The sequence below is a fragment of the Triturus cristatus genome, chromosome 7 (genome assembly GCF_964204655.1).
Source record: "Triturus cristatus chromosome 7, aTriCri1.1, whole genome shotgun sequence".
Classification (NCBI taxonomy): domain Eukaryota; kingdom Metazoa; phylum Chordata; class Amphibia; order Caudata; family Salamandridae; genus Triturus; species Triturus cristatus.
Window position 1 is genome coordinate 357303956 of NC_140590.1, and position 25008 is coordinate 357328963.

General features: G+C 41.3%; 1 protein-coding gene across 3 annotated transcripts in view; it reads right to left on the bottom strand.

Moving 5' to 3' along the window:
• LOC146809665 (sulfotransferase 2B1-like) overlaps window positions 1-25008 on the bottom strand; it is a 641816-nt gene that overhangs the window by 211013 nt on the left and 405795 nt on the right. For all 3 annotated transcript variants that reach the window (XM_085616518.1, XM_085616516.1, XM_085616517.1), the window contains exon 4: window positions 2454-2580. In XM_085616518.1, coding sequence (XP_085472644.1) covers window positions 2454-2580 — 127 coding nt within the window. The remainder of the gene's footprint in view (window positions 1-2453; window positions 2581-25008) is intronic.

Genomic DNA, 25008 nt, shown 5'->3' on the forward strand with positions numbered 1-25008 from the left:
CAAACTCTGTCCATCCATGAACCCTAAACAACCCTTCCTTTGGCTAAACTCCACCCATTCCTTGAAATTGACTTTCCTTTAAATTGGTTTTGCATGATTTGATTCCGTCCAATGTGGTTTCTCAATTTTCTTTTTTCCATTAATTCACATACATCAGGTGAAGATCAGTCAGGACTCCCCACCAATTAGGACCAAGTGACTCTGCTCTGGCTGCACCAATGATAGTTACACCACTGGGTGGCATAATCTCTGTTGTCTGTGGATGACCTAAAACTACAGTGTAACTGATAAAAACTTAGGAAACTAGGAAAGTTAGTTAAACAGTCCCACACGGATATTAATATTGCATGTTTAATATTAAACATGGAAAAACAATATGGGAAAAGGGAAAAGTGAAACATACACATAGTATTATTGCCTAGGAAAATATGAAAGGGCAGCAGCTCATCAAAAAATGATGGGCCAGATGTATCAAGATAGCATTTTGCGATTCCCTAATTGCGAATCAATCGCAAGGTTGCATTGTATTAAAGTGTATAGTACACCTTTGCAATTCCTATGGGGTCACAAATGACCTACCTCATGAATATTAATAAGGTAGGTCGCAATTTGCGACCCCCTAGGAATCGCAAAAATCACAGGGATGGTGGCCTACAGAGATCAGCAGACCACCATGTCCGTGATTGCTTTTTAAATAAAGCAATCTTTTTTTTTGTGGTAAACCAGCCAGTGTTCCTTAAAGGAAAACTAGATGCTTTACAAAAAGAAAAATTAAACGTTTTCTTTTCATTTTTTAAGAGCAGGCAGTGGTCCATGGGACCCTTGCCTGCTCTTAAAAATGGTTTTACAAACATTCACAAAGTGGAAGCGGTCCCTTGTGGACCCCTTCCCATTTGGAATTGGTTACCACCTACTTGAAGTAGGTGGTAAAATACGTATGTTTTGCAACTGCTATTGCAGTCACAAACCATTCATACATACCGATGCTTTTCGGTATTAGGAAGGGACGCCCTAAACATGCCCCTTTGTGCCCATTTGCGTTTGCAAATGGACAGATTCTGCCAATCTGCCCGTTTGCGAATGCAAAAAGCCTTGATACATCTCGCCCTATAAGATTTAGAAAGCAATACAACTAAAGAGGTCTGTAAACGTTCATAACACAATGCAAATTATAAATCAAGCTCCTTATCAACTCTTGTTTCTTGTTCTAGCCTAAAAAATCCAGACCACCCTAAAACTGTATTAGACCAAATAGGACTACTGCTTGTCTGTTGATTAATTGCATTTCAAATACAGGCCCTAGATTATAATTTCCAAGAGCATCAACGGGATGGTCAGTTACACCGCCTACAGGTTCATAAATATAAGCCATCAATATATAATATTAATATCAATGACAATATCAAATAAGAATGTCAAAATACAACAATGTACAGAAGATGTTGCAATGTGAATTTAGGAATAGTTCAAAAAAAAGGAGGGAACAAGAACTTAAACATCAAGAAAACTAAACAACAGAAAATACACAGAAACCTCATGCACATGTATATATAGCAGAAAATATAATCTTATTTTTTGTATTGGAAAATAAAATAATTCCTTTTGAAACTCCTTGTTGGCCAGGAATGGAGAATAAATGCTTATACATAGTACAGTAATAAACAATACTCCTCTGTGTAAGCAATAGCTCCCCATTAACAAGGAGGAAAGAGAATCAATTCACAGCCAAAATGGGCAGCTTCCTTAAAAAATACATGGTTCACTGCATGAATATAGAAACAGGTTAATCAGATGAATGCAGTACGAGCCATACAGAGTCGGAGATCTTCTCACACCTGATTATGTTGGAAGCAGATATTAGAACGGAATAGGTCTCATCCAACGGAAATTATCAAACCAATTTCAACATTGCAGTACTAGGCACACATTGGGATCACAACCCAGCAGATAGGACCACAGACAACATGGACATTTACCAAAAAAAACCACACATATTAGTGAAGAAGAAACTGAAAAGTAAGACCATGACACCTGCATTCCCACACAACAGTAAGGGCTCTGTTACAAATCTAGCGTTCCATGGATCGCAAGATTCATGGGGGCACGGCGGGGGCGATCTTCCAACCACCCTATTACAATTAGGGCATTCGGACCGCCATTGCCTGCTACAGCTGCTAGGGAACTGCTGTTCCTTGGCAGTGTTGCGGTGGTCAGGAGGCTGCAATATGCTTTGCGGGACCACCGCAGTCCCACCAAGCATATTTCAAATTTCCTCTCCACCAATGTTTTTCATGGCAGTTCGTCTGTCATGAAAACCATGGCAGAAAGGACTCCTAGGGGCCGTACAGGGCCCCCTTATGCCTGTATGCCCTGGGATTCATGCAAGGGGGCACAACATTAATATAGTGACATAAATGCAAGCCCAAGATAACACTACTTTTTCATTCACTCACCATTCCCTTTTAAGAAGATCTCCAAGTATTCCTCAAAGGTTCCTGAGTCCTGGTAAAGGCTTAGTACTCTGGAGAAATGAAACAAAGAAACCATAACATCTTTTGGGTTCCGAAGTGTGTAGATTATCTAGGATAGAAAATATAGATGGAAGCAGCAGATTATTAGAAGAGCAACATTCAATCAGTTGTCAAAATTACACATTCATTTTGAAATTTTTGAAATTGGAGTAACCAAATATTAAATGCAATACTAATACAATATAATAAATATAAAAGTCCCACATGCTTCTTTATCCGATAACTCTTGGACCAGAAAAATAAGCCTTTGGCAACATTATTTTCACATCATTAATAAAGCTACATATGCTCAGTTTAAGCGGCAACACAACAGCAAACACACAGAAATATATGCCTGGTATGGATTCCTGAAAGAAGCACTCGTAAGCTAAAGCTGGACGAATATAATTCAACCCATTGCATAATGCTCATATTCTGGACTAATGTCTTTCACTTCAACAAATTGGATTGACAGAGGTGCCCTGAAAAACGGCAATAACTGATCAAGTTGTTAGAAAAAAATCAATCTATTTGTGGCAAAACCAAATCAATTATCATACAAAATCTAAATGATTGTTGTGACAAATATATTGATGAATCAAAAATGAGATAATTTGTTAAAAACAAGGGATTTGTAATTTGATGAGAAAAGTGATTAAGTAAAAATAAACCCAACAGAAAATTCACTATTTTACACAGCAGTGAAGTATATTTTCAGATCCCAATCAAATTTGTAATTAGCATAAAAATATTTCCCTAATATAAAATGCAGCAAATAATTCTTCAAAATAACTTAATTGATTGAATCAAGATATGACTAAGTACAAAATAACAATGATGGGATTTTAAAAACATTGGAGAATGTTTAAGACATTGTTAAACATGAAGACCTTTTCGGGGCTTATAGCTTTTTTCCATGACAGAATTGTTTTAATTGTTGCTTCCCGCATGCCCTTTGGCTGTAGGAAAAAGCAGCAATTTGATTTTGTTAAATATAGCCATCATTCCCAATAAGTAATTAATATTAGTTTTGTGACAATGTCTTTACATTACAATTGATAATCTTCCCTTCTTTGGTGTTGTTCTTTTAACAGTTTTATCTTCTTTGTGTAACAGATGTAATATTCACATTCGCAAACCAGCGATGTACAATTTGCATGCTGAGTGGTTTGAGAATGAAACTGCAATTTGTGATGCATCCCATGTCCTAATTAGTCACATCGCAAACGGTTGATTCGCAAGGGGTTGCAAAATGACCTGACTAATGAATATTAATTAGACAGGTCACAATTTGTGACCCACTATAGTTGGCTGACAATGCAGTCATGGGAGTCTCCAAGATACAGCAGACCTCTGACCCTGCATTTACTAACCAAAATGGGAAATATTTTTAAAAGCAGCTTTTTTCAATTAAAAGCACAGGTGCTACTTTTTAAAAAAAAGACTGTTTGGTATGACATCGGGGAAAGCAGACAGTGGTCTTTTTTTCCCATATGCATGGCAGTTTGGGTAAGTTTTAGGATGTGTGTTTAGAGCTTATCTGCTTGTACCAAGTAACCAAAGATGAGCAATGGTATCCTCAGAGAATCAGTTCACCTTTTGTGACCGATTGTTTGGGGCTAAAAAGAGGAGTTGACTCTCTTTCCAACTACATAAAATCTGATACCTTGCAAATCTTAACTGTCTTCTGAGCTCTCAGAACCACTTTGCCCTCTTGTGTTTCTTGCTGCTGTTGTTAAACTAGCAAGTTGACAACACTATGTATGAAGGTGCCCAAGTTTTAGTAGGTTTTGCTTGGGGCACAAATTATAACTGTAAATTATACCTCTAACGTTTTAATTGAAAGATTTGTGTAGTTTAAGTTGGTTTTGTATTGAAATAATAAATTACGTTTTCTTACTATAACTAATTTTAAATCTCAGATTTTTCATTAAATGTGCATTTCGTTTTGTAAAATGAATTGTTTCTAATCAAAAAAAGTTGTTTATTATGGGATTTATTCTTCAATACGGCTTTTTTGGTACCGCTGTACTTTCAAGGAAGGTCAAAGTTCATTATGAGCATCAGCGTCACTTGCAGGCTTGCTTTGCCTTCACTTGTTCTTCCTCAAAAAGTACTGGGGTACCTCTATAAATATTTAAAATGATATTAACACCAGAGAAATATTTTTATTTAAAATATGGATTCAGGGTTTCATGACTAGTTATGTTTTTTAATGGTATATGACTTAGCATTGCAGCTGTAGTTTGTGTTTGTAAACTCCACAGGTACCACAATAGTATCAAGATAGTATTGCAGTAATTTTGCTGTTGTAGACCAGCATTTGATTGGCATAGAACTTTGTCAATTGTAGGAAACAGCAAGTGTAAACCTGTAGCCCCATTCAATTTACTAACTTTAAAGGAGAAGGTTGCGTTCTTTGACTGAGGAAATATAATTCGCTCTGAAGCCACCTTTGAACTTTTGGAGAATTGCAATGGCTGAAGAAGATGCTCCTGTGCTATTGCAAAAGGCAGAAGCAGAGGTGGAGCGAAGAAAGAAATGAAAGAAATTCATTGTATAGGAGTTTTTTAAATGCCACCTTGAGGGAAAAAGGTGAATTCAAAACTTGTTACCTGCGACAAATAACAATAAAGTTATTTCCCATGGGAACATACTTCTTGGGTACCACGGGAATGAGAAAACAAGTGCAGGCAATTTATTCCACCAGATTGGCACATGCAGAATGAAGGTGTCAGAAGGAGATATCTGAGGGTGAAGCAAGATCATCATCAGTGATCATGTCTATGGCTACTCCAACACCTTTGACTCCTTCTGCCTCGTCAGCATCTCCCCCACCACCTGCTGCATCTGTCCCTTCAGTAGTACCTTCTAATTCTTCTGCTCCATCAGCACTACCACTAACACCGGGTGCATCGGTCCCGCCACCGATACCTGCTCCTGGAATTATGGTGCCAATACATCTTTTGAGGCAGAATTGGGAAATTAAAGAGCAATATGGCAGTACAGCTGTCTACTCTACTTTCATTGGTACAGGAGAGAGAAATACGACCATCCATCATGAACTTGTTACGGCTCACCATTGTCCCCTCGAACAGCCTTAGTTTTTTTATTTTTGTCCTACTGTTTCTAATTGAGACTATTGTTTTGGTTGGTTATTTTGACCTTGTAAAAAGAAAAGTTACAGTAAAAAAAACGAAAAAAAAGTTATTTTCAGAACTAACCAAATATCTCAAAAGATAAAGAGCTGCTACCAATGTTAACCATATCTTTTCAGGTATCAGAAATACTAAATTATAAATACTACAGAGATAAATGGTAAATGTAAAGTAACTTAAACATGTACCTTTTGGTCAATTCATAGTAGATGGTAAATTAATAATATACTGCTTCAGTGAAATTTGGTTGTATTTCATAAACATAACACAAAGTCAAACCATCATTGCTTTTTTTATGTGTTTTCAGAAAAAAACTGCCATATGCAATTATGTCATTATTTAGAACATTTACAGTTCAAGATGATCATTTGATAGCAGTTTTCATGAACATTTAATTATTTAAGGACTCTACCAGGTTCTTGGCATGTATCAGCATTTAAGTTTAAGTATTTCAGTTTGTTTTTATGTTTCACAAGTAGTAAGAGTAGACGATGTAAGGAAGTTCATTTGATGTTACTTATGTAGGAGCAACAGCGACAGAAGATAAATTAGAGCTAGTATATTTATGCACATAAACAGTAATTGCTTGTTCACTTACATATTGTAATGTAGATACGTAAGTAGTACATTCACATATTCCATTTTCATGTTGAAAAGCACGAGCTACAGATTCTTTTCTGTATTTTAAAAAATTTCTAATTGTTCCCTATTTAATTGACATACTAAGTTATCTAAATTGTTTTCCTTTTTGACTTGGTCCTCTGCATTTAGAGGTTTTACGACAATGCATGCCTTTACCACACATACCTTTACCACGCAGACTTTGCCATGCATATACCTTTACCACAAATGTACATTGGATTACATCATGCCCTTGGCATCCTCATAGCAGAACTCATACTTCTGAAGTCCTATCTCTGCCTCCATCTTTAAGAACGTCACAGCCCAGAGGGTCTGAGAACATTAACAGCTTGGACTGACAGTCTGTCAGATTCCATTCGGTAGTCCAAAGAGTGAAAAGGGACTACTGGGCCCTAATCACGATGGCTGAGGTCATTTGACACTGGTGATCTGGGGTCTGTCCAATTATGCCACTGCAAACTAGGCCAAGTTTAACCCTTTGCACACTGGACTCTCAAAGTAGTGAGGGGGAGAAGTCAAGGGTATTTCAGGGAGGGTATGTGGGGGGGAGAGCTAAAAACACCACAGTTAATGAAGAGACACAGTAATTTAATGAAACACAAAATAGGCAATGGGAGGGTTGCTTGAAATAAATCAAAATAGCGGCAATCGCTTGGAGTGCATTCCACCATTGTTGTTTTGCTCACCATGCCACCTCACCTCCTATTGTCTTTTGTTTGTTTGATGTAATGCGCTAAGTGGCCAGGAGTATATCCATGACATGTGTCCCTTTCTTTTTATGCCACTTGAAACAAGTTGAAGTGGATCAATCAGGCAGACACCAGCTTTGGGTTGCTTGTATTTCAGTTTAGAAAGGACCTGGTTTGGTAGTTCTGGCTTGACTGTTCCCATTGGAGCATGAGCAATACTGATTTGCGTATGGCTCTGTTTAATCTGAGGTGGCAAGGTGTGCAAAAGGACAATAGGTTGGAGTGCTACCCCAAGTGATGCCAGTGGATAGGCAGTGCAAGCATTCCTCCCACCACCTTTTGTGTGTTTGATGTAACACAGTAAGTGGCCAAAGGTATGACCAGATGTGGTGCCCATCCTCACTCTGCTACCGGAGCCAAGTTAAAACTGACTGAAGAGGCCCAATCAGGCTGGAACCAGTCTTGGGTTGCTTGTTTTCTGGTTCACAGAGGATCTGCCTTGCCTGTTTGGGCTGGACTATTTCTATCGGAGCAGTATTTGGTTTTGATGTGGCTGGAGCTAATCTGAGATAGAATGGTGGTCAAAAGAACGATGTGTTGGAATGCCAGTAGTTAGACTTCTTGCAAGCATTCCTCCCATCACCTTTTGTGTGGTTGACAATAACTAATGTCCATGCTAGTGCCTTTTCTTTTGTAAAAGCAAATACTTTAATCAAAGAGCAGAACTAAATGCAACACAGTTCAATTAAATGTATCCCTGGTCACGATCTCGGTAAGCATTTCACCTCCTTTTTCCATTATGCTCTGCCACCTGGATGACCATATCAACTGCAGGCCCTAGTATACTGTGACAGAAAAATGAATTGGGCACAGATGCAGAATATGTCACTCTGACTCTACAGGTTTCAATGTAAAACTCAGTTCAATGGTTCTTACCCCAAGCTTAGTTTGGAAAGAAATTCTCAAGTCCTGGCACATGATATTCTTGGTGCACATCTCAGTCCTTTGCTTCGGCTACAATTGAAGCCTTGCAATACCTGCTGGATGATCTCACAGATCAGGGATCTAATGGGTACAGCACGTGCCTTTGTCCTTATAGCAGCTCCTCCTCTGCTACAGCATCATTGGAAGAATTCCCCATGCTGGGTCCAGATGTCACCGATCACCTTTTTTGACAGTTGTTGATTTCCCAGCCGAGTGGCCTCCAGCATGTAAAAAGGATCCCATGAGGTTTACGGTTGGCAATCAAGCCCATGCTACATCGTTTACAACATAACACTAATTTCATGGAAAAGTGGTGTTAAATCCTTAATAAATGCTCATTGGATGTAATACTTCTTATAGTGGAAGAGCTGGCTAAAACCATAGAGGAATTGAATGAAGAAATTGCAAGTATTTGAGCAGATCTGTCAAGCAGAATGCCGGAGGATGAGTGAAAACAGTTTTTAGAAGATTTAAACATCAAATTAGACGAATGTAAATGTAAATGTAAATGTACAGGAATTTATATAGCGCAAATCACCAAGCAGTCTCTAAGCGCTTGCTTAGGGAACCCGTCCTGGTATTCCCCTGTGAGATAACCCGGCAGGGCATCCGCAAGGTGAAAGCCAGGCATCCCGCCGCGAGGGGCCGTTGTGGAGATTAAGCAAGCTATTGCCCAGAGTCGCAGAGTGTGAACCCATGAATCGAGTATGCACTGGAGCGAGAATTATCGAGTCCATGGACGAATATGCAAAAGAACAACAAGAGACCAAGTTGCCAAAATGTAAACGTGACACGATTGATTATAAGTTAAATGAGACATACACCTGGGCAGAGGTATACGCTCAGCGTCAATTCACACACAGGACAAACACATCTTTGGAAGAAAGTATAGTAATCGATAGAGATATCGACACAGCCAGAATTCCAGTGAAACGTACACAACTGATTAAAAGTGAAGGAACGACGGAAAAAGCAGGGTCCTCAGGACAACAGGTTTCTTTTTTGTCCCAGGCACCGTTTTTGGGTCAACCACCAGATGTGAGCACAGTAAAAGAAAGCAAAAAACAAGGCAAGGACTAAGAAAGGGACAAGGACAAAGAGAAGGAAAGGGGGAAGAAAAGACTGAGGAGTCAGACCAAACCGTCATATTCAATATATCTTCCCATTCATTGACACCAAAGGAAATTACCTTTTTAAATAAAGGGATTTCTTTTGTCCCCACATATTCAGGTTCTTCATTCGAAAATGAAATTGCATTATACAAATTCATGAGGATACTCAAACTCAGGCATTTCTTTGATAACATCATTCTACCACAAGACCACGCAGAAGAAAGGAAAAGCTTCGAAGCCACAATGTCCTATAAGACTTTGGACATGTTTGAATTATTAGTGGACAAAGATTTGAAGAAATTGAATTATAAAAGGAAGAGAACTTCACCGAATAATTTCAATCAAGCAGAGAAAAACATTCTAGCACAATTGGCAAAAAGGCAAGAAATCACTTTTCAAAAGGCAGACAGAGTAGGAGCCCTTGTTCTGATGGATACTGATTTCTATGAGAGGAAAGTAGGGGAACATGTTAGAGACACCAACACATACATGCTCCTCGATAAGGATCTGACAATGGAGATTTCTAGTTTGTGGAAAAAATCATTGATAAAGCTCTAGACATGGAGTGGGTTAATGAGAACACAGCCAAATATTTGGTCACGCAGTTTCCACGCAGACCTAAACTTTCTATGTTATCAAAGGTTCACAAAACGTTTTTTTGACCTGCCATTCCGACCGATTGTGTTGGGGTGTGGATCATTATTTGAACCTGCCGGCAGATTTATTGATTTCTTTCTACAACCTTTTGTGCAATCATGGCACACTTACATACAAGACACTTCGGACTTCATCATGAAATTAGAGAACTTAACTCTGTTGCCCATAGATAGTTGTATACTATGTACGATAGACATAGTTGCCTTATATACACCCATTGCACATTCTGAAGGAGTTGAGGCTATAGAGTGGTCCCTACTGCGACAAGATTCAATTAGCACAAACAAGATATTCCTGCTTGAACTCGCACCCTTTTGCCTCCACCACAGTTACTTTGTATGGGCAAGTGAATTCTATTTACAACTCAGTGGAACTTCCATGGGGTTTGCAGGAGCCCCATCGTATGCCAATACAATTATGGCTAAATTTGAGGAAGAACATATATTTGAACAATCAGACTGGACGGATCACTTGGGTTTCTTCTGCAGGTACATAGACAAAATGTTTTTAATTTGGACTGGCACAGAGGCTAAACTTAACTAAACATCACCCACCTGAATTCACGGAACCCTAGGATTCAATTCACCTACACAATGAGCAAAACAGCGGTTTCATTCTTAGACATCTGGTTTGTAATTAGCGAACAAGGTTTACATGCCAGCCTGTATCAAAAACCTACAGATAGGAACAGTGCATTGCTTTACCAAAGCTTTCATCCACCAACGTTGCTGAAGAATCTTCCATACTCACAATTTTTGCGAATAAAACGTTTAGTTTCAGAACACACGCAATGTGTTACGACCATTCATTATATTAAGATGAAATACGTAAATCGTGGTTATCCTTGTGAACTATTGGAGGTTCAAGCAATGAAAGCACTAACACAAGAAAGGAGGGATTTACTTAAGAAAAAAAAAAATAGACACAGATTGTGTCATTTTTGTTTCCACGTTTTCAACCAATTCTCAAAAAATACGCAAAATCATTTGTAAGAGATGGGAGCTTCTACAACAAGAGCTGGATTTTCGAGGTATTTTTGCATCTAAACCTCCATTTGCTTACACTAGATCCAGGAACATTAAGGAGCTTCTTATCACGAAAACAGATTTTAACAAGAAGAAAGATGTAGGAATGCGAAAATATTTAAATTGCACACATTGTAATAATGTGATGACTGGTAACACAATTTCCCATCCACATACAGGCAAATGTGTGAAACTATTCTACAAAGGAGATTGCAGCACCAATAACGTAATTAATGCATTCAAGTGCCCATGTGGTATGTTGTATATAGGGCAGACAGAACGGAAACTGAAGACTCGAATCACGGAACACAAAAGCAGAATGCGCAATAAGAGTACTATCTCGTGTCTAGCGACACATTGGATTGAGAATCACCACTCAGTAGCACAGATTAAATTTCATATCACTGAAAAAGTATTGGAGAGCCCAAGTTTGGATATTAACAAATGCCTACTGCAAAGAGAAACATTTTGGATTAAACGTCTAGGCTCACTGAAACCACAAGGGCTTAATGACAGATTAGAAATGAGTTGCTTTCTTTAACACACAACACAAATGACAGATTAGAAAAGAGTTATTTTCTTTAACACACATTCACTTTAGCGACCATGTGATTTAGGTATGAATGTTTATTACAATGTCACAGTAAACTCATGATTATTGTATTTCTGTTCATAAGAAAGATGCATTAGACCTATGATATTAATGTTATGAACATTGATTTATTTGATTACTTTTTGATTCCTTTACCCTTTGCTTTATGTCTCTTTATCTCCTTTTTATATTTATTTTTGAGGACTGTTGGTCAACACCGAGATCGTTAGCATTTTAGAATTCTCATTGTGGCACATAGGTATTCTCCCCGTGGACTGTTCTAAGATGGCTGTTACGCTAGTCTCTTAGAAGTACTAGATTTCATAGTCGCTCTGTGTGATCTTAACACCCTGAGTTTTTACAGCCTGGTTTTAGTAGAAGAATGCCACAAAAGAGAGCCATTCATTTAATGTTTACAAGCGGTTATTTTGCTAAATGTGTCAGTTTTTCAGCGAGAATGATGTAGGGATGTACCCCGGCCGCATGATCAGGTTTTGTCCAGTGACTGAGTGTTGGCGGTATTGTGAATGACGTCGTGATGTTTGCGTTCACGTGATCCGATTCAGTTTATCAGGCACCCGCTTCGATTGTGGTTCATTTCCATTAAACGCATGTCACTCACGGTTGTTCCTTTTATCTCTTAGGGGCACCGTGATGTGTAAAGGAGAAGTGTAGAGGGTATGAGATCTCTTGGATGTTTGTATATACCGTATGGTACCAATTCAGGGGTGTTGATTCATGGCTTGAAATGCTTTAAATTTCAGATAAATGCCGTCAGAGGAAGCACCTTGTTACTCAGTATTTATACCGAAAGGCATGAGTTATTGATGTTCTGAATGTGCTGCTATAAGACAGTTGACATATTCAAATGTTCTCATAGCGTGATCCGGACAGTTGAGGTTCCACGTGTTGTATCTATTTTACGAGATTTGCAGTCAGTACAGTCTCTTTTAATGAGTTCCTTTTCCTTCTTTTCTTCTTTTTTCTTTTCTTTATCTTATTTTTTTAAAATTACCTTCTGTGTTTTTAAATTGGTTCACCTTTTTCACGTGGAATGTATATATCATATCATATCATATCAACCTAGGCTAAATAGCCACGTTTTCACCGCTTTCCTAAATAATGGCTCTGAGTCAATATGTCGTATGTTATTTGGCAAGGAGTTCCAAAGCTTGGACGCCTTGACCAAGAAAGATCTGCCACCCATCCAGGCTTTCCTAAACCGTGGAGTACACAGTAGGTTTTGTGTGTTCGATCTCAGCAGTCGATTCTGCTTGTAGCTGTACAGGCATTGTTTCAGGTAACTCGGGCATTTACCATAGATTGACAGGAATGCAAATGTCAAAGCTTTGAATTTGATTCTTCTAGCCACTGGCAGCCAGTTAAGCTCCTTGATGTGCGGAGAGATATGATGACAGAATGGTACACGTCTAATCAATCTCGCAGCCGCAGTCTGCACCATCTGTGATCTTCTGATCAAGTAAGCCGGGAGACTTACATAGAGGCCATTCGCATAGTCCAGTCTAGCTGTCACAGTGGCATGTTCTATGACTCGGCGGCAGTCCTCTGGCAACAAATGGAGGAACTTCCGCAGGCTTCTCAATTTGCTAAAACAGAATGCTGTTACTTCCCGGATTTGGACGGAGAAAGAGAGATCAGTCTCCCACTTAACCCCCAAATGTTTAGCCATAATTACTGGGCCAGGGTGGGAACCCATTTCCAGCAGCCACCACAGGTCCGCTGATGGCGGAGGGTTTTTTCTAAAGAACAACACTTACGTTTTCTCGGCATTGAGTTTCAACTTATTATTATTCATCCAAAGGGAAGTATCTTTCAGACAGCCCTTACAGCTCTTAAAGGCGTCCTACGATTGCTCTTTAAATGAGAACACTAACTGGGTGTCGTCGGCGTATTATATCACCTTCACACCCCAATTGGCAATGAGAGAGAACAATGGGGCCAAGTATATGTTGAAAAGAAGTGGGCTTAGTGCCGACCCCTGGGGAACTCCACACCATATCTGCTTGGGTTACAACCTCTGTGGTTGTAGGATGATTTGTTGAGTACGTTTGGTAAGAAACGATTTCAGCCAAGCCAGAATTGCCACCCCGCAAGCCGATATTCTGGAGTCTTTGCACCAATCTTTAGTGGTCGACCGCGTTGAATGCCGCGGATAGATCCAGGAGCACCAGCATTGCTGAAGCCCCTAAGTCCACGACATTCTTACAGATTCTGCCACCTCTAAGAGAGCAGTCTCAGTGCTAAAACCTGGTCTGAAACCAGATTGAGTTTTGTGTAGAATACCATGTTTCTCAATAAAATTGGTCGGTTGTCGCTGCACTGGTTTTTCCAGCATTTTTGCAGGAGCTGGAAGCAATGAGATGGGACAGTAGTTGCTCAGATTTCCTGGCTTTCCAATAGGTGTTTTCCTCAGGGGGAGGACAATGGCATGTTTCCACATATCAGGGAAAATACCCAGACGCAAGAGATGTATTCCAAATGTGGATCAACACTTTGATGAGCGAGTGAGCCAACGCGATCCATAATTTAGGGGAGCAAGGGTCCTCCGGTGAGCTCGACTTGCAGCCCAGGATCTGAGACAGTCCTTCCTGCTGTGTAATCGGGAGGAGTTGCGTAAACGAGTACTCTGGCTTACTACTCTCCTTCACACCAGTTTTATCCGTCTCAACTATTGCTGTAAACGAGATGTGAATTTTCCGAATGTTGTTATCGAAAAAGTCAGTGATACTCTCACAAAGCGAGAAGGAGGACTATACTTCAATCTCCAATTCCTTCGGCTTGAGAAAAGAGTTCACGACCTTAAATATTTCTTTACTTGAATTCTCTGCCTCCTTAATGCTCCTCGCCACGTAATCTCTCCTAGCCTCTTTCATCAATTTATGGAGCTCTCAGAGCTTTCTTGTATGCAGCATTAGCTGTAAAGCAGTAATCCGCCCTCCACTGGCGTTCCAAGTGTTTACATCTGCTTTTATTAATCCCGAGAGTCTCTGAGAACGATGTGGCTGAGGGAGATTGTCTCCGCATGTTAGTGACTTTCGCCGGAGCAGTAGCTTCTATGGCAGTAGAAATCCAATTATGAAGCACTATTGCAGAGCACTCCTTTTCAATGGCAGCCCAGTTCTGTTCTCTAGGAAGCAGCCTGTGGGTGATAAAGCCCACTAGATGCACTCTATCCTTGTCATCATGTTGAGCAAGCACAGGTCCAACTCCGTCATCTGGGGAATTAGTATGTACAATGAAGGGCTGGCACAGGCAGGTGCCTGTATCACAGGTGCATTACATAGTGCTGACTTGAGGTCCTCAAAAGCATCCTGATTTTGGCAGTACAAATCACTTTCTAAAGCTGCTTCTTGGATGTCATGGCTGTCGAGAGTGCGACCATGGTTGTGAAATTGGCCAAAGAGATCCTCTAGTGTCTACAGAATTCTAAGATGGTTCTCACTAAAGTCTAAGTGGTAAGAACATCCTACTTTAACACAGATTGGATTTTGGAATCCAAGGTGTTGATCTTCCTGTTGCCCGACTAATGTCTAGGATAGACTATAGAGAACTGCACCATCTAGCACTTGTCTGCTTCAATGCTTGGTTTTGGCCCCTGTATCCTATTATAGGTGTATCACATGGTCCTCAAAGTGAATTGCTAATGATGGCAATGTTGCCAACTCTTCAACCCCTGCGAGAATTTGGCAGAAAGTAGCAGGAGTATTCTTAACGCCTAGGGTGCTATGGACAGAATGGTTCTGTCCTCAGCCAGGGTGCTTGTGTGTTGAGGTCCCGTCCTAGCACCTACCCACGGAGGAAGCGCTGATGCTCCAAGTATGGGCCGCCGCATTTGACCTCCCCACCTGGGATGGCAGCAGAAGCTCTTCCGCTGCCACTCCCACCTATGTGATCTGATGGCGTCAGCACGCTCATAGCGCGCTGACGTCATTAAGTGCAGCCAGGGACACGCTGGAAGCCATCTGCTACCAGCACATCCAAAGAAAGGATGTACATTTGGTAAGTCCTTCTCAGGGGTCGGTTGGGGGTGTTTACATGTTTTCAGAAGCAGGTGGAATGTTTTTTTCTCCTCCGTCTCCTTAGAGTGGATTCCTGTTCAAAATCAGGTGTTAGGCTGCAATTGTGGAGCCACTGGACCACACCAGAGTTTGTTTTTGAACTATTGCTAGATGAGTGACTGCTGAGGCAAAGGTTGTTCCCCTGGGGGCATTTTTCACCCTTAAGGGGCTGATTCGGCCATTTTTAGGCTGATCTGTCCCACTTGGAGGGGTTGAAACCCACCAGACTGTGGAAATATGGATTTTTCTGATCAGTTATGTCCCCTATGTTGGACCCCAACGGTTTCATGTATGAATCACAAATACATGTATGTTCCCTCCAGTTCCAGTTATGAAGACGCAAACACATGTGCGTCCACCGTCAACATGTCCTCTGTCAGATCCGCCATGAATAGGCCGGATATTCCATTCCTAAGTATGAAAGGCCACCGGTTTTATATGGTTCACTTATGCCATTTTTACAGTCCAGGCAAGTAGGCCCTGATTCTGTCATCGAACTCTTCTTGCCTTCTGCCTCTGAAAGCTCCAGTCTGAGCCTGCATCTGTGAACATGAACTTTGTCTCATTCTCTGCGCGGCTCACGAAGCCTGCTGCTTGCCAAAAACTGTATTTCACCTCCGAAATTATCTGCTCCGTTCCCTGCCCGATGCATTCCTGTCTAGCAGTTTAAGTAAACATTCTTCCAACTACCGAGCAAAGGCTCGGCTTCTCTGTCTTTATGAAAGTAATTCATAGCCCTATTTGCTATGGAAGATTTCCGCCCTCGCATACAGTGTAGACACTTAGACGCTTGTACACGCACTAATGGTCAGTATAGTCAGTATAGAATAAGATTCTACTCGAAGAAACCTCTCTCTCGGATAACATAGTTCTCTAAACATGGGATGTTAGATATGATTTGGGATTAGGTTGACTTGACCCTCCAGACTTCTGTCGCCACATGTAGAGCTAAATGTCAAGTCCCCTTCACCCCCTAGTTGCACGTCAATTACACGTCATGCTGCTGCGCGCGCATTCCTGTCAAGTATTTTTGCTGACATTGCGAAATTCTTTCATAGAACCACCCTCTTATGACATCACATCTGATGACGTTCTTTAAATCACTCCCAGTTACGCCTATTTTTGCTACGCACGAACATATTATCACCACTATCAATTGTTACGCCTCTTGTATTTGCTTCACTGTAATGCCTAATGTATAAAAGTAATTGATTGTCAATAATGTATGTACTTCACTTCCTGAACCTTCGTGGTGATGGAACTTGGAGCAACCGATTATAATCGACCATTGGAATAAAGCCCATTCCGAACCTCTAATACCACGGATTCTGCCGCTTATTTACTGAGCTATTTTATTATGTTTCTGTATCAAATTAAGTCCCGGTAATTAAATTATTTACCACATGAATGGCGCCCGAACAGGGACACTTTCTCATCTCACGCGCCGGCGGTGAGTTGCAGGCCCGGTCTCCTGCCACAGCTGGACGGACAATAACGCGTACCAGCAGGATTTCCTGTATCTCCCTCCGGTCAAGCGGGGGCGACTGAGGCTGCGATCAACACCCAGACGAGGCGGTGAGAAGTGCGAAGTATCCCGACCAGAGCCTAGCTGAGAGAGCAAGATCCGAGGTATACAGAGGCCCACCAGTTTCCGAAGTCCCAAGTCGAGTCCAGTCTCCGCAGTGTTCGAGTCGAGTCCAGTCCGGTTCAAGTTCAGTTCAGTTTCCGAGGCCTTCCGTTTCCGAGCTACCCGGTGAGTACCATTACTGGGGAGGCATTCTGACGTGCACATAGGTTGTGCCGGTCAAGACGGGTTTGGGTACACAAATCCGGTCTGCACTGTTTTAGCAGTGTATCTGTACTGTTTAGCAGTATATCTAGTATATCAAGTATATAATTCAGAATGATTAAGTTAATGTCGAGTATTATGTTTAGTGATTAAGTTTTCCTTAGATCGTCATCATTATTGATTGTTCAGGTAAATGTTAAATGTTAAATGTTTTAAGTACGTTCTGCATATTGTGGTGTGAAGGACTGTTCATTATCGTGTTTACTGTATTAAGTTTGTTTAGAATCAAGTATCAGATCAGTTTTCAATATGCCGCTCTTTTCAAAATTAAGACAGATCACAACAAGAAAAGGGGTACTCGAAGAAGCCGTTCCTATTCCCCCTAGGGACACTCCAGGGTACTTCATGTATCATAAACATGGCTTAGACGCTATATTATTTCTTGATTTATGGGTAGACTACACCAAGGAATTACCAGAAAGTCAGAGGTGGCCCACAGCGGGGACCTGGGATGCAGAGTGCATCATGAAAGTAGAGGAAGAGTTATGGAAAAGGAAAGTCAGACAGTCACAGAAAGACGCCGTTGAGTTATGGCGTAAAGAATCTCATAGACGTACAGAAAAAGCCCTCCGACAGGAAGAGAGAAATAGAGAGAATTCAAATAAAGTTCGAGAAAATCTATTAATTGAAGAAGGTATCCGAGTGAAATCAGAACAAGTAGACAGAGAAAGAAATACCCTTATGAATGGTATGTATCCCCTTCTGGCCGAAGGATTACCTAAGGCTACTCCAGAGATACCAAAAGACTTGCCAACCCCATTATTTCCAATAAAGGTATATCCTAAGGGGCATCCTAGAACCGCAGAAGATGTTTTTCTTTCCTCATATTTAGATGACGCAGCTCCCGAGTATGCTAATTCCGCCCCACATAGACCGCCTGCCAGGGAGGTTCAACGCCAAGATCCAGTACCCGTATCTCTACAGCAACAAATTCCGGCAAGCACATCTGTTTCTGCATCTGTTCCTACAGCTACTTCTATAGCTGTGTCCACACCTATAGTTGCTGTGTCGCGTTCAACGAATCCTTTCACGCCCGATACCCCAGACGGGGCTACGGGAGGTACTAGCAACATTTTTTCTACGCCACCCAGAATAAATAAACTTACCTTTCAAGAGTCAGCACATTCACGTACCCCCAAACTCATAAATGCCCGTACGCTTAAGGAACTTCTTGTAGATTGTAGATATGACCCTGTGCCCGGCAAAGAGGACGAAATGATCATGGCATCATTACGTATCAGACGAGCCGCAGTGTATTTAGGGAAGTTACCAGGAATGACTGCGCATCTAGATAATATATACCATTTTGTCCAAACAGGGCGAGATTCTGAATGTATTAACAGAGCTATGGAATACCAGAAAGTGGAGATACAGGGGGAACTGTTACGTTTCCTCATAAATTGTGTGATCAGAAATCAAGACCGACCGGGGGTAGACCCGGAAGCAATGCAAATTCTTACTAGATGGAGCCAGAATATATCAGAAGGTAGACATGATAAGCAAAATTGTATAGTAGCCATGTGCCGAAAGATCCGTAAAGAAATAGAACGTTCACATGAAGAGAGATTAGCGGTAGACCAGTCCGAACAAAACGAGGAAGAAGGATCAGGACTGTCCACAGGACAGTCAGACACCATAGCCTATGTAGGTAGAGGAAGATCTCGTAATAGTAATAGATGTCTTATTGACCCGATACGTCCGATATGTCCAGATAATAACAGGAATTTCCAAACACCTATAATTAATATAAGGTCTAACGAGCATTCATTCCAAGCAGCTGACAAATTACTCCGAGAACGAAGGGGTTATCATTTTCTCGATTCTATGGATGAACAAGAATTAGCCAGGTCAGCTGTCCATTGGGTTGACAGTCCCGGAAAGTATAGTGACGATACAGTAGCACGCACATTTTTGAATCTCACCCCAGATGAACAGCGTTTAGCTGGGATTTATATGATTCAACAACTCCTTATACTATATCAGAGTCAGCATTCGGACCCTGGTCCCTTACCTGACATATTGACTGAATTGCTCATGAATAGATGGAGAGGTTCAGGTACTAAATTAATTAAAGAAATTCTAGAATCAAGAAAGCAGTATATTCTTTTTGTATGTTCAGAACATGTCTCATTGCCCATCAAGGAAAGAACCACGTATTACATGGATAGACAGAATCCCTTACGAGAAGTGCACCCAATAAAAGGCGAGGACAATGAGTTTAAACGCGTATTTGTATATACGCCCATATCGAAAATAGAATTGTTAGAAATGAAGAAAGTGGTACCCAGTCATGACAAAGATCCAGCGGGTTTTCACCGAGAAATTAAAGACATGTTACTCATGGGAGAGTATACCTATCCCGACATTATGACAATATTAAAGGTATTAATGCCTGCTGGCATTTATGAGAAACTCAGGGAAAAAGAGTGGGAGGTAGGAGACCAAAAGATAGAATGGTCAGTATTAGAAGCAGAAGAAAAGGCCCGAACTGCAGGAGCAGGACTTGGGGATAAAACTAAAGCACTACCAGGTTTATTAGTACAGGTACTGCCACGTTTATTAACTACGAAAAAGGAAGACTGGGGTACAATTTCAGCCTGTAAACAGAAGCAAGATGAAGACACTAGCGATTACTATGCCCGATTTGAAAAATGTTTTGGTATAAATAGTGGCATAAAAGCAAGTAGCGAATCATACCCACATCTGTTTGTAACAAAATTAGTAGAAAATGCCCTGCCTCAAGTGAAGAACAGAGTATTAAAATTCGAGAGTACCTGGCAAGGTAACACCCCATCACAAATGTTACAAATGTTACAGTACCATCACAATAGAATTAGAGAGGAACAAGAACATGAACATAGACGTATGAAAGACACGAAAATGAAAATGCTAGTTTCCCAGACAGTTCCAGCTGAAGGACATAAAAAGGGTACGACACATTCCAGTGATCCAACAGGACCTGTAAAAGGGACATGCAATTATTGTAAAAAGCCAGGTCATTACGTACACGATTGTCCAGTTTTGAAACATAATATCGCCATAGGTAATACAAAAGAAAGACCACGGCCACCTAGACAGGATCAGAATGAACAAGGAGCCCCGCAGCATGCACAGTCCATGCCAGCTCCACCACAGTCTATACAGTTTGTGCCAGCTGCACCAGCGCTGCCCGTTGCTGCCACACAAACCACGACACGACAACTGTACCAGACCGCACAGTACGACTATCCTGATTACCAGCGATACGCATGAACCAGCCTAGAGAGGGAAGTTGACATACCCCTTATCGAGATCCCTGTAGATCAAGAAGGACCTTATGTACATAGTGAATTATTAGGCCAAGACAGAAATTTTTTACTCGAAACAGGGGCAAGTCGAACAACCATAAAACGTAGTGAAGTTCCAGGGGCACCCCTCTCAGGCTCTCAGAATATTTCCCTTGGTTTTTCAGGAAAACCTATTGTTAATGAAGTGTCACAGCCTCTTCCACTTACGATAGGACCTTTGACCCGAACTACAGATTTATTGCTTACTAAATCATGTCCAGAAAACTTGTTAGGAATAAAAACACTGAAAGCTCTAGGAGCTATAATATGTTGCTCTCCGGAAGGAGTAAGATTGTTTTTACGTGATTTTAAAGGTCACTATGTGTCTAGAGACATGGATCCCCGACTGCAGACTTTACCTACACATCTATGGGCACAAGGCCCTACGGATGTTGGTTGCATGAATATTACACCATATCGAGTCACACTAAAGGCAGGAGTGGTACTACCACGAATGCGACAATACAAGTTACCACCAGGTGCTGTAGTGGCTTTACTACAAATCATTGACGAGCTCATTGCCCAAGGAGTGGTTGTGGAAATAGACTCCAATGTATGTAATTCACCGATAATTCCGATTCTTAAACGAACAGATCCAAAGGCCCCGCCAGTATATCGACTGGTTATTGATCTGCGCGAATTAAACAAATGCATTTTGCCACAATTCCCTGTGGTCCCAGATATCTCGTCATTACTGACAGCTATTGATTCCGAAGCAACATTCTTTACTGTAATTGATCTCAAGAATGCCTTTTTCAGCGTCCCAATAGATCCGGAAAGCCAATATTTGTTCGGATTTAGTTTAAATGGACGTAGCTTTAAATTCTCACGCGCACCTCAAGGATTTACAGAAAGCCCCAGCATCTATAGCCAAGCACTGAAACGAGAACTCGACAGTATCCACATGCCAGTTAACACTGCTCTGCTTCAATATGTCGATGATCTGCTGATCACCGCGAGAAGCGAACCCGAATGTGAGAAAGCATCACTGACAGTTTTACAATTTCTAGCCGAAAAGGGGCACAAGGTGTCCCCTTCTAAGCTGCAATTCTGTGTCCAGCGAGTTGTTTATCTTGGACACTCGCTGTCCAAGGAGGGAAGGCAGCTTACACCTGACCGCATTCAGTTAATAGCTAACATGCCAATACCCAAGACACAAAAGGAGGTACGGGCTTTCATAGGCCTCACTTCATATTGTAGGCAGTGGATCCCTCAGTATGCATTTCTAGCAAAACCACTAATTCAGTTGACAACACAGGAGGCAGCCACATCGACTGTTCTCCCTTGGACTCAGGAACATACACAAGCTTTTGAAAGCTTAAAGAAAGCTTTATGTAAAGCACCTGTTTTAGCAACGCCATGTTACAATAAACAGTTTACACTCTTTGTTACAGAACGCGAAGGTACTGCCTTGTCAGTACTCACACAGGAACAAGCAGGAGCACACAAACCATGTGCTTATTTTTCTAGTACATTAGATCCCGTAGCTCAGGCTTTGCCTGCGTGTCTGAAATCAGTGGCAGCGACAGCTTTAGCAATCAGACAAAGCGATGCCATAGTGTTAGGACATCCATTGACAGTTCAAAGTACCACATGCAGTAGAGGTTCTTGTGAATAGAACACAAACACAACACTTAACTATTGCGCGACTCACTGGGTACGAACTGACATTGTTTCAGCCACATATAGAAATCAGACGTTGTAACACATTGAATCCTGCCACACTTTTACCTGTGATTGGAACAGACCCACTAGCACATGACTGTATTGAAGTTATTACAATAACGACGAAACCTAGACAAGACTTAACCGATATCCCATTGTCAGACCCAGACCTGACGTTGTATGTAGATGGTTCATGTATGAGAACTAGTACAGGAGAGTTAGTGGCCGCTTACGCAGTCACAACAGATACTGAAGTCATTGAAACTAATCGCATAAATACCTTGTCAGCTCAAGCCGCAGAGCTCATCGCTCTGACACAGGCCTGTATTCAAGCCACAAATAAAAAAGTCAACATATACACTGATTCACGTTATGCATTCGGAGTGGTACATGACTTCGGCGTGCTGTGGCGAGAGAGAGGTTATTTAACTTCCCACGGTGCCCACATTCAGCACGGACCCCTTATCCATGCCTTATTAGATGCAATACATCTACCCACTGCAATATCAATTATGAAATGTAAGGCTCATACGAAAGTTACTGATGTCATTTCTCAAGGCAATGATCTAGCCGACAGAACAGCTAAACAGACCGCTCAAACTCAAACATCCGACATGACAAAGACAATAGTTCCGACGCTGACACATTGTATGACAGTTAAAGATCCTACTCTTGACGTAATTGACATACAGACACATGCTACACCAGATGAAATAAAGAAATGGACCGAATTAGGAGGGATCCAAACGTACCAAGGATGGATGATGAAGGAAAAGTCTGTGTGGTTCCTTCCTGATTCAATGGTCCAAGTTATAATTAACACTATACATAGTCCAGCACATCTAGGAGAAAAAGCTATGCTAGACAGCATTCAACACATTTGGTTCAATAAACATTTGCGAGCAGCAGCCAGACAAAAAGTTCGTACCTGTATGATCTGTTGCCAGTTCAACCCAGGAAAAAGCGTTCCCGTAGAACAGGGTGGATTTCATCCTCCTGATCACCCTTTTGAAGTCCTCCAGATGGATTATATCCAGATGGAACGATGTCGAGGATTCAAATATGTTCTCGTAGTTGTTTGTGCTCTTTCCCGTTGGACGGAGGCATACCCGGTTTCAGATTACACTGCCCCGACTACTGCCAAACAGTTGGTTCGAGAATTCTTCCCACGATACGGTTTACCACGTGTTGTTCACTCAGATAACGGCCAGCCGTTCTCATCCGAATTAATGAAACATGTTTCACTTTTGTTAGGCTATCAGTGGAAGTTCCACTGTGTCCGACACCCCGAGGCAGCAGGTCTCGTAGAAAGACATAATCAGATACTGAAAATCAGATTGTCCAAAATATGCAGAGAGAAAGGTGTCGACTGGGTAGTAGCGTTACCCGTTGCACTCTTTTACATGAGAATGGTAGCACACTCTCGAACAGGGCTATCCCCGTATGAAGTGATCTTCGGCAGACCACCAAATATGTGGGGGACGCCTATACCACGCAAAATAACTGATATTGACTGTAATATGCTGACAGATTACTTGGCTTCCTTGATGTCTGCACTACAATCTTGTCGTTCACAGGTAGCTGCAGCTTTTCCTGACAACACTGAGGTGAAACCCCATGACGTAGTTCCGGGAGACTTGGTCCTCGTGAGGAACTTTGATCGAAAGACTCAGCTGGAACCTAGGTGGAAGTCGCCCCAGTTGGTGTTGCTCACCACAAGGACAGCCGTGAAGATCGAGGGCAGGAAAGGCTGGATTCATTCAAGTCATATCAAGAAATTTCATGGACCACAATCAGAAGTGAATACCACACCTTGTGTGACTTCACCCATTGACTCAAAACTTCCTTTTGTTGAAAAAAGTAATTTCGAACATTATAAACTAAAGCTTAGGTCCAATCAGTCTAGCAATTTGATTGTTTAAGTCCTCTCCAAGGTGAAGCGGTTGAATTGTCTCTGACATGTATCCCTTGGACCTGAGTGGAGAAAACACCCGAAGAATGTTGAAACGACAGGCGTACTGTAAATCACTGCGTAGTCATTGCATAGTGACATTATTAATCTTGTTTTTCTTAAGTCTTTTAATAATTACTGCAAGTATATTGCTGCACATATATTATCCTATTTCTAGACATGTTTATAATGTTACTGCTGAACATTCTTTTAGTGAATTACCTCCGCTTGAGTTGTCTTATAGATTTGCGCTGCGCAATAACACGTTTATCAGTATGTTACATCATTCCCATCAGGTTAGCAAGGCTACAAATTGTTGGATATGTGGCCGACTCCCTCCCTATCAGAATTATAAAGGAATTCTACCTCTCTTTCCATACCCGTTCACACACAACGGCTCCTGTGGAGCATGGTTTAGTTTAATTAATTCTCTAGATTCGAATTCTGCAGTTTACCAAGATAACTGGGTATGGGGAAATTTGAACCTAGTTTTGCTTAAGGTCTGCTACCCTAACAAGGAGGGACTTCCCCAGAGAACAGGAACGGATCTAGAAAATGAAGTGTATGGATTAGGTAATTTTACACTTAATCTTATGATCCTAAATGTCGAGTCCGAAGCTACTCCAATCTTGCCCGCCATGTCCGTATTCCCAGTAAAAGGGGAATTATGTATAAGAAAGAATGGTTCCATACATATGGGCCATAGTAGATGCACCACTGTGGTAGAATTTAGTGATCAAGGCAAGTCTACATTTAGAGCTTCTTGCCA